The following is a 10776-nucleotide window of genomic DNA, read 5'->3' as shown; positions in this document are numbered from 1 at the left end:
CAAAAAGCTTGGCCTTCGGAAGAACGGAGAACTAGCAGCTGGAGGCTGGAGGGAGGGGTGACTGCTCTTCCAGGAGACCTGGGTTCAATTCCCAGCACTCACATGGAAGCCCACAACTGTCTTTAACTCCAGCTCCAGAGGATCGGATGCTCTCACACGGACATACATGTAAGCAAAAACACCAATGCACATAACTTTTTTTTTTTTTTTTAAAGGAAAAGAAGGGCTGGAGATGGCTTAGTGGTTAAGAGTACCTAACTTCTCTTCCAGAGGTCCTGAGTTCAATTCCCAGCAACCACATGGTGGCTCACAACCATCTGTAAAGAGATCCGATGCCCTCTTCTGGAGTGTCTGAAGACAGCTACAGTGTACTTATATATAATAAATGAATAAATCTTTAAAAAAAAAAAAAAAAAAAAAAAAAAAATTTAAAACAACCCAGGCCATTGGTGGTACACACCTTTAACTCCAGCTCTCAGGAAGCAGAGGCAGATGGATCTCTGTGTTTAAGGCCAGCCTGGTCTACAGAGTTCCAGAACAGCCAAGGTTAGAGAGAAATCCTGTCTCAACAAAAAAGAAAAAACAAAACAACCACTACTACCCATGGAGGTCTGAAGCCTTTGAATCAGTTCATTCCTTTGGGGTGGGTCTAAGGACTCTTTCACAGGGGTCACCCAAGACCATCGGAAAACAGTTATTTATAGAACGATTCCTAACAGCAGCAAAATCACAGTTATGAAAGAGCAACAAAGATAATTTTATGGTTGGTGCTCACCGCACGAGGAACTGTATTAAAGGGCTGAAGCATAGGAAGTCAGAACCACTGGTTTAAATGACATTTCTGTGAAAAAGGAAGTTCCAACAGTAAGGCCAACTCCGTAGCCATCAGCTGGTAAAGGACCAAAGAGCAAGTGGCCTTGGGGGAGGGGAGGGGAGCAAAGCTTCTGCCTTCCTGGGAAAAGTCGGGATGCCTCCCAGGGCTGGGGAGTGAGAGTTTCTTCTCCACTCAGTCAATCCTGAGCTGGAGCACCAGCGGTAACATCCCCTCCGCTGAGAGAGTCTCACATCCCATACCAACCCACCTTTCCTCAGACCGCAGTATGACTGGAGAAGGGGAAGGTCCAACACCAACCTGAGGACACACAGGCCTGTTGTTCTCCAGGAAGTCTGGCAGCCTGGGCTTTGGTGTCAGGGCCTGGAGCCAAGGTAAGGGAGAACCCAGGCCTCAGCCTTTTCCTGCCCAGAGATGAGGGAGTATGGCCAGGAGCTGGGGGTGGTGCTGGCCAGCTTGGCAGAGTTCATTCCAGGGGCTGAGGACAGCGCTGGTGGGGGAGGGGAAGGTAGTGGTGAAGACAAAGCTGCCACCATTTCTAGGCCTTTGAAATGAGAAAGAGGGGCTGAGGCACAGCTCAGCTAGCAGAGCATTGGCCTAGCTAGCGTGCACAAAGCCCTGGACTTGATCCCTAGATCTAGGACATGGTGGCACACAGCGTCAGCACGAGCATATAAGAGACAAAGGCAGGAGGAGCTGCCTGAGGCCACCTTCAGGGACTTATGGAATGTGAAGATAACTTGGGCTACATCCTGTCTCCAAAAAATTAGTCTTTCTAAATCTGGGCCACAGTCTGGGTGGGGTGTCTTGGCTCCAGACCTCTCCCTTCCTTGTGGCTCCAGCAGGGGGCGCTGCAGCCCCTGAGACCGAAAGACTCCATCCTCCCCTTATACGGACGCACCAGCCTTAGGTCATGCAGAAACCTAGACTCACGCTGCCAGCCTTCTCAACTCCCCAAAGGGTTAAACCTTGGAAAGATGCACAGAGCTATGGAGGAAAAAAATGTTTATTTAATCAGATGGCCTCTGAAGGCACCTGGTTTCTGTCAGTATAAAAAAGGCAGTAAAATGACAAGGATCGGGGACCTGGAACAGGCACAGAAGAAAGAAGGGCAAGGGACATCAGATCATGATACACAGTCAGCCATCCGTCTCCACCCCATCCTTGTGGAGCCTCTTGTGCTTGGCTTAGGCAGGGATCAGTCAGAGCTGTCTGTCAGAGACCGTTGTCTCCCTCCCACTCTGACCCCCAATCCCAAGTCCATCCTCAGAGACCCCCTCCTTTGTTCCTGGACATCTGGGCCCAGCCCCCAGTCTGGAGGAAAGCAGAGGAGCAGCCCTCTGGACCCCTGCTCGCCCCTAACAGCGAAGGAAGTGAGCAGGAAGCAGGCAGTGTAGTTCCTCTGTCCACACAGGGTCGCTCACACAAGTGCCCTTAACAAGAAGGACAGCACAGCTCCCAGAGCCAGGCCCAGACACAGAAAGAAGGACATGATGTTTCCGGCAGTCTCTGCCTCAGCCGGTTTGACTTTCCTAAAAGAAAAGGCAAGGTAATCTTAGGTAAGCCAAGCCCAGCCCTGCCCCTGAGTGCCTTCCTAAACTCCCACTCCCAGCCCACTTCCTGGGAAAATGTGTCTCGGGACCATCCTCCAGCCTCAATCCCCTCCCACACAGTTCAGCAAGAGCACATTTGCAAGCCCTCGCCTCCACTGCCCCTCACAAGCCCCAGCTCCCAGGGCTAGCAGTTGGGATGGGAGGGACTCTCCTACTGCCACCTCCCCCTAAGCCCTGCCTTATGGCCCCACATTCCCTCCCGCGTGGCCCCACTCACTTGGGCCCGAAGCACATGCAGAGGCTGGCGAGGTAGCCATTGGAGAAGGCAAAGGCGGCCATGAAGGTGATGAACCAGACGTCATGCTTAAAGAGGGAGGGCAGGTAGTGGTGCTGCTTCACATTGCAGAGCATCAGCAGGGGGATAAACACAACCCTGCAGGCGACCAGGACCGGCAACCAGCGGCTGTCCTGACCAGGCTGCAATGACCAGCAAAGCTTCAGCGAGTGTCCGTCCTCATGGCGCACTTGGGCCTAGGGACTCGGATAAAACCTCTAGGCCTGGATACCTTTGGAGGGTGCTGATTGCTAGGGGCACAGTGCTGCCTCTGGGATATCAGATTTTTCTTCTTTGTAAGACAAGTTTTCATGTCTCCTAGGGAGGGCCTCAAACTCACTACGCAGCCAAGAATGACCTTGATCTTCCAGTCCTCTGGTTTCTAACTCCCAAGTGCTGGGATTTCAGTGTGGACTGCTGTACTTGTGAAGTGCCCTGGGTTAAACTTGGGGCTTCGTGGGGCATCGTATTAACTGGGCAGCAGTGCCAAGCCCCAAATGCTGGAACGTATCTTTCAATCCAGGTAGGGGACATACAGACACACACCTCTGCCAGGCTACGCACTGAAGAACTGTACGCATGGGCTAGAGATATGGCTCGATAGAGGGAGTACTGCTCTTGTACAAGAGCCAAGGTTAGTTTCCAGTATTCATAATCTACCACAACTCCAGCTTTGGGGAGATCTGCTGCCCTCTTCTGGCCTCTGTGGGCACCTGCACCCACTTGCACACACCCACATCCACACCCACACCCCCCACACACACACACACGATTTTAAAATCTTAGCTGTATCATGGTGGCACAGGCACTTGGGAGGCCCTGACAAGCCAAAGTCTAAAAGCAAGGAAAACCAGATTCAGACCTACATAAGGAGACACAAAAAAGAGAGAGAGAGAGAGAGGGGCTGGGAGATGGCTCAGTGATTAAGAGCGCACTGACTGCTCTTCTGGAGGTCCTGAGTTCGATTCCCAGCAACCACACGGTGGCTCGCAACCATCTGTAATGGGATCTGATGCCCTCTTCTGGTGTGTCTGAAGACAGCGACAGGGTACTCATACATTAAATAAATAAATCTTTAAGAAAGAAAAGAAAGAAAAAAAGGAAGAAAAAAAAAAACAGCTGAGCAGTGGCGGCACATGCCTTTAATCCCAGCACCCAGGAGCCAGAGGCAGGGAGATCTCTGTGAGTTCAAGGCCAGCTTGGTCTACAAAGTAAATTCCCAGATAGCAATACAGAGAAACCCTGCCTTGATGGATAAGCAAACAAAATGAACTTATACACATAGTTACACATAAGTTACATACATACGTTACATGTAGATTTGAAAAGGATAGCTCTCTTTACACGGCATTTTCCCCTTCTTTCAGGTTTTGTTTTTGTTTTTTTTTTTTTTTAATGAGTACACTGGGGCTGGAGAGATGGCTCAGCAGTCAAGAGCACTGACTGCTCTTCCAGAGGTCCTGAGTTCAATTCCCAGCAACCACATGGTGGCTCACAACCATCCATAATGGGATCCGATTTCCCCTTCAGGTGTGTCTGAAGACAGCAACAGTGTACTTACATACATGGAATAAATAAATAAAATAAATCTTAAATGAGTACACTATAGCTGTCTTCAGACACACCAGAAGAGGGCATTGGATTCCATTACAGATGGTCGTGAGGCACCATGTGGTTGCTGGGAATTGAACTCAGGACCTCTGGAGGAGCAGTCAGTGTTCCTCACCTCTGAGCCATCTCTCCAGCCCCCTGCCCCTTAATTTATTTTCCCTTCTTGCAGTTTTACAGATGGGAGCCAGGGGTCATGTGTGCTAGGTGAGCCCTCTATCATAGGGCCACACTCCAGCCCCACCACACTTTCTTGGGGTCTCTCTTGGCCTCAGTAGGGTACTTGAATCCCACAGGTCCCATGGCCCACCCTCTACTCACCCACATGCAAATAGCTGTGAGGCTCCGGCCTAGCCAGTCAAAGACATTGAAATTCAGGAAGCAGGCCACAGGGATGAAGTAGCAGTTTCCTACAAGAGAGATTTAGACTTAGCGCCTGGCCCTCTCTGGGCCTCCGCCTCCCCACTCTGCATCAGAGAGCTGTTTCCAGCCAATGGCAGGGTGTGGAGTATGCCCGTGTAGATCCAGCTGGGGAGAAGGGTCCCCAGGTTGCCCATACTCCACCCTCAATTCTGCTTTAGACACTGGCTGAATCCACCCTGGGCGGGAAGAGGTAGGGGAAGACACATGACAACTTACTCCAGGGACTTGTGCCTGCGATGCTGGATTCCACCTCAGCAGTCACAGCAGGGAACAACCCAATGGTGACTGTGAAGATGAAGCAGACAGACAGAGCCAGGACCCAGATCTGGAGAGAGAAGAGAGAGTCATCCAAGGCCCTGGGCTGTCATGGCAGCTGTGTACAACAGACCAGAGAGCCAGACATTGGTGGCAGACCCCCTACTACAAAGTAAGTTCCAGGACAACCAGGGCTACATCAAAACCCTGTTCTAAAAATAAATAAATAAAAAGCTCTCATGCACTCGCACGCGCGCGCGTGCGCACACACACACACATACACACACACACACACACACACACCATTCAAAGGAAGGAAAAAACAGGAGAAAGCCCAGCCTTAGGTCAGAAAGGGAAGTGGTGTAAGGGTAGACACAGCAAAAGGAGAAAAGGGGCATGGAAGGGTAGGCAGGACACCCCAGACCCACGTACACTCTTCAGTATGGCTTTGATGGATTGGTTTCTGTTGGCAGGTAGAGAGTTGGGGCCTGGCACCCCAGATTCCTCTCTTCCTCCTCTTGGCTCCTCTCCTATTGGGTAAGAGGTTGTAAAAGGTTGAGGAGGTCAGAGCAACTGGTAGAATGATCTGGAAGTGAACACCTCCCTTAATTATACCCTAGTACCCCATAGACCTAAATGCCCTTGGCTCAAGCCCCTGGGGGCTACCCTTCTCCCCAGGAGGCTCCTGTAATTCTCTGTTCCCTCTGAAACCGCTAACCTCTGTCCAAATGTCTGAGATACTCAGGGAAATCCAAGTTTTCCTTCTTTCCTCATCAAGATTTTATGAAGGTCAGGCTGGCCTTGAACTCACTGTATAGCCAAGGATGACCTTGAATCCCATCCTCCTGCCTCTCCTTCCCAAATACTAAGGTTACATGTGCATCACCTTGCCCAGTGTAGGAATCAAACTCAGGGCTCTGTGCAAACACTCCTACCAAGTGAGTAACACTCCAAAACACACCCCACACACACTGGGCCCCCCCACCCCCGTCTCTTCCCCAGCTCATCCCGATTTTATCCTCACCCTACCTGTGGTCACTGTGCCCTCCTTTGGCTCATGGCTGCCAGTTAAGACAACACGCCCACAACATCCCCCTCTGGTCCTACCACCCTCCCAGACTTCCTTTAGTAATTAAGACCTTCACTGATGAGATCCAACTTGGTCTCCTGCTCTGCAGGCACCGCAAGGTTGAGCTGCAGGTAATGTCGGTAGAATTCCTGTCCAGCAAGGGAGATGGGAGTCAGGAGCAGCTCCAGACCCTGACTTGCTATATTTCAGTTTTAAGACACCCTTGCTTTGAACCCCGAGGCCTCCCCAGCTCCCCATCTGCTCACCATCCAAGGCAGGGCCAGGTAACACAGTATGGCCAAAATGACAACTGCACAGGCTGTGATGAAGTAGCCAAAAGCACTTTCTGACAGCTTAGAGCCACCTGGCGCAGACAGTGGACAAGCTCAGATACATGCCACCCTCCAAGTCACCCTACCTCGCCTCCCCACAACCAGCAAGCAGGGCAGTGTGCACAGTAGGACTCACTGGCGATGGCACAGATCATGGCAACAGAGGTGAAGAAGCCAGCCAGGCCCTGGCCACTCATGATGGGGGCTGTGTAGTTGGCCGGCAGGACGCCTGCCAGACCGAAAAGGCTGGCTTGCAAAATGGCACCAAATGCTGGCAAAGAGTGAAGACTGCTTGTCAGCAGGGGCTAGCTGTCAGGGTTCCCAGGGAGCTGTACCCCAAACCACCCCCACCCTCATCTTCCCCAACTCTCAACCCAGGCCCCGGGCTGCCCACAGCGTCCCCCGATTACAGTTAATGAGCACAATCTTGATCATGGTGATGATGAAGAAGGACAGGGCATCCATCTGCACCTTCACCAGGGTGGCAGTGACGAGGAACACCAACAGGATAGCCAGCAGGCTGCCCAAGATCCGAAGGGACTGAGACACCCTAGGAGAGGCAGGGGGATGGCGATGGGGGTCAAGGGTCAGCCCGGGGCTGAGGAAGCGGGAGCTGACTGGACATGTGTGATGGAGAGACTCACTTCTGATGCAGGAAAGAGTTGAGGCAGGTGAAGATCAGCAGGGGCAACATGGCACACAGGGTCATGACATTGTTGAAGATGGCACTGAGAGAACTCCGGGCTGGCAAGGACACTGAGGGGTCAGCCAAGGCCTCGGTGCTTTCGCATGATTGGTTGGTGACCAAGGATATATTCTGGGACGTGTTCAGGCGGCTTGTGAAATACTGTGGGGTTTGCAGAGGCTGAGTGTTGGAACCTCTGTCCCTCTCTGTGCCCAGAGGCACAGAATCAGGCCTCCAAAGCCTAGGGGACATGATCTCTGGAACCTAGTGCCTGTCCCCACTCCAACCTCACCTGGGTTGCTGTTATAAAAAAATTCCAGGGCAGCAGTGTCCCCAGACCCAGGACAAAGAAGATGAGCCAGACAGCCTTATACCTGTATAGGAAGGAGAAAAGCCAAGTGGTCGGCCAGCCCCCCCCCCAGCTCCCCAGCCGTGCTGGCCGTGCCACCGTAGGTGCCCTCCCTCCTGTGAGGTTCTGAGTGACACGGGAGAGAGGACCTTTGTTCTTAAGTCCTAGAAGGTTTAGGGGACCCGGTGAGCTGGGAAGCAGTGTGATCCACACAGCCAGAGAGGGCTTGAACTTCTGCTAAATAAAGGTGGGTAGGTAGCTGAAGGAGAGCGAGTGAACACCAGCCAGGGCCCCGCCAGGGCCCTGCCACAGCAGCCGCTGGAGGAATTAAGCTGTCAGAGGAGGAGCTCCGGAGTTCCCTGAAGAACTCTGAGGCCAGAAAACACCCAGACAATTCTAGACCCAGTGGGTCAGACGGGCTAGGTGCCTAGAGATGGGGTGTCGGGACTGGGAAGTAGGGAGCTATAGATCTTTTTTCCTAACTAGACAGAACCAGTTTTATAGTCTAAACTACCCAGGGCAGGGCAGAGCAGACAGACTAGGGATTATGGATACCATCTGGCTGCGAGCATGACTTTGGACAGTCGTTTTGCCTATAAGCTTAGCAACCCTGGTCCCTCCCATTACAGCTGCCTGTACCTGGTAAAGTACCTTCCTTCCCCTTAGCGGGTACCTACAGACTTCACAGAGATGGGAGCGAGGGGACCCAGCTCGGTGGAACTGGAGCCCTTGTAAGCCTTCATTGGGAGTTTGCCAGTCTAAGCCATGGCCACCACAGCCTTCAAAGCCCTCATCTATCCCCCTTGAGGACAAGATGTTCAAGGTTTGGTGCGAAGGCTCGGATGAAAGGTAAAATTCCAAGGGAAGGTTTTACAGGACAGGAGGTCAGAGGAAGGACTAGCAAGCCAGGCAGCAATGAAGTGGGCAGATTGTTGAGGGGCAAGACCAGGGCACCAGGCAGCCCGGGGAAAGAAAGGAGGCAGGAAGCTGGAATCTGCAATTACAATTCTTCCCCTCAGAAAACAGTCACAGACGGCTGACATTCTCGCCAGACTTTACAGGCGGAGAAATGGTCCCCGAAAGATGAAGCTAGCTCTCCAGTCAGAATGAGCCTAATTACATAGCCTTTGGCACAAGAGGGAAATCGTGGGCAGGGGAGCAATGAGGGGTTGAAGACCCACAGGACATACAGGCCATCTGGAAAGAGTGCAGCATGGCTTCATACACTTCCACAAGCCTCAGCCCCTGTGGAAGACTTGACTCAAGCTCCTCTTCCATCAAAACACACATCCCAGACCTGAACTAGCTTGAGGAAGATCACAGGCTCCAGAGCTAGAAGGCTAGAAGGGTCAGTCCAAAGAGCAGGGTGGGCCGAGGTCATCCGAGGCAGAGGCCCCAGGGCAGCCCCCAGGGACAAGGGTAGTCCTGCCAGATGTGCTCTGGAATGACGGAAGCAGCCAAGTGTCTCCCCACAGCGATGGTGGGAGGGGCTGGAAGCTGCTGTCTAGCTGCGCAGCTAACAGTGGAAACACTGACACACTCGAGAAGGGGCCTGCTGCCCACCTAGCCCTGTAGGCAGAGGAGCCAACACCCAGCCAAGGCACGCATGTTCTCCACCCTACCCCACAGACCTGACTCAGAACCACCAGGCGGGGAGCACGGTTAGTTCTGGGGTACCCCCAAGTCCCAAGTACTGCGCCTGCCTCCCACCCGTACCCAAGAGACCCACTCCTTAGATTCCCAGACCAGCTTCCCTCCTCATAACCACCCCCTGCCACACCCCTTGGCCACCCAGTACCTGTCCTGAGGCTGGTGACTGGTTGTCATGGTTCCAGTGTTCTCTGCTGTGCCTGGTTGGCAGCTCCTTCCCTCTGGCTCTTGCTGGGGGTAAAGGGATATTGAGCCCTGTCTGGTTCCACTTCCACACTGCCCAGGGCTCTTCTCAGACTCTTGGGGTTAGGGCTAGAGTAGGCAAGGGAAGGTACCCTATGAGCCTCCATAGACTCAGGACCACTCAACTCAGTCCCATTTGGCCTTTGGCCCCGTAAGCCCTTCCTGTTGTCTCTCTGCCTGACTGGGCTGTACCTGGCTGCCCGCCTGGCCGCTGCCACCGCTATTTTTACCCAGCAGCAGAAGCGGTTTATAAGCTGGAAACCGAAGGGAGGGGAGCAAGAGAGGAGGAGGACGCATGGCCGAGAGGCAGGGAAAGACAGTCAAAGACGGCAGAAAAGAGATGAAAGGGGTTGGGGATAGTGATGACACTGGGCAGAGAGAGAGAGGGCAGAGGCAGGCAGAGGGGAGGAGACTGAGCAGAGGGAAAAGAGGGGAGAGCGGTGAGACAGCAAACAGACCTGCAGGAACTCGGGTCTCCCGAGGCCTGCCTGCTGTGAGCCTGCACTCTCGCTCCAGGGTGCCCCCCTCCCCATCCCCAACCATGACTGTGGCAGGGAGGACCTTCCCAGGCTGCTTCCTAGAGTGACTGGGACTCCCTCCAGGTTCTGCTGTAGCCAGTGCCTCAGCTTTTCCTTCCAACCGCTGCCTGGGGGCTTCCCGAGTTCTCCAAGAATACGTTTCATAATTGTGGGAGGGACACGGCCTTCTCCACAGCAAGTTCCTTTCCTTGACCCCACGTCCCAGAACGTTCCCTTCTTTCCCACCCCACTCCGCCCCCACCTCGGTTCCTTTCTCAGGCACAGGCCACCAACTATCCTCTTCCCGTTTCTGACAGTGGCTTTGAAGGGAAATTTGGGAAGGTAAAGAAGGCACAGGCTAGCATCGTGATGCCAAAGCTCTTACCCACACCCTCGGCATCCCGCTCCATGCCCCTCCACAAAGAGGAGAGGGATAGCACAGCCTCAGTGGGCTGAACAGGCTTTCAGTTGCAGGACAGCAGGATGGGAATATACAAGGCACAGCCCCACAGGGACCCCCCTCAGACTGCCATTCTCTGCCTAGGGTAGGCTGCTTCAGCTCCCTATCCCATCACTCACCGAACTTGGAGACTCGATGTTGGCAGGAGGGCAAGAGCCCAAGGCACCTGGCGTTCCCTGGGAGGGAGGGTCCTAGCTCACGCTCAGGCGAACGCTGGGTCCTGGGTCCAGAGTGAAAAGGTTGGCAAAGGGCTTATCGGGAGAGAATCCCTCAGGCCTCAAGGGGCCCCCATTCAGCAGGGTCTCCCAAGCTAAGAAGCCAGGAGAGATAAAGGGCCACCCGGTAGCTGGGAGATAAGACAGCAGAAGCAGCAGGCTCAGCAGGGTAGGAGCTAAGCCTGTGGCATCCAGGTCAGCTCTCAGGTGCGGCCAGGACTTCAGGCCCCGCCCGACCAGACAAGAGTCA

At 53.5% G+C, this 10776-nt stretch overlaps 1 protein-coding gene across 1 annotated transcript; it reads right to left on the bottom strand.

Moving 5' to 3' along the window:
- Positions 1–1820: 1820 nt before the first annotated feature.
- Positions 1821–10554, bottom strand: Slc29a1 (solute carrier family 29 member 1 (Augustine blood group)). Its single transcript, XM_032900662.1, has 13 exons — positions 10431–10554; positions 9239–9321; positions 7384–7465; positions 7051–7253; positions 6817–6956; positions 6543–6677; positions 6341–6438; positions 6145–6223; positions 5438–5535; positions 4967–5075; positions 4649–4737; positions 2663–2862; positions 1821–2364 (listed from the first exon to the last, which is right to left on the bottom strand). Exons 2-13 carry the CDS (start codon positions 9265–9267, stop codon positions 2253–2255), a joined length of 1374 nt encoding a protein of 457 aa, XP_032756553.1. The 5' UTR covers positions 9268–9321; positions 10431–10554; the 3' UTR covers positions 1821–2252.
- Between the last annotated feature and the right edge of the window lie 222 nt (positions 10555–10776).

This window comes from Rattus rattus, chromosome 4 (genome assembly GCF_011064425.1).
Source record: "Rattus rattus isolate New Zealand chromosome 4, Rrattus_CSIRO_v1, whole genome shotgun sequence".
In the NCBI taxonomy this organism is placed as follows: domain Eukaryota; kingdom Metazoa; phylum Chordata; class Mammalia; order Rodentia; family Muridae; genus Rattus; species Rattus rattus.
Note: the sequence above shows the minus strand (reverse complement) of the source record. Positions and strands in the feature narration are given on the sequence as shown.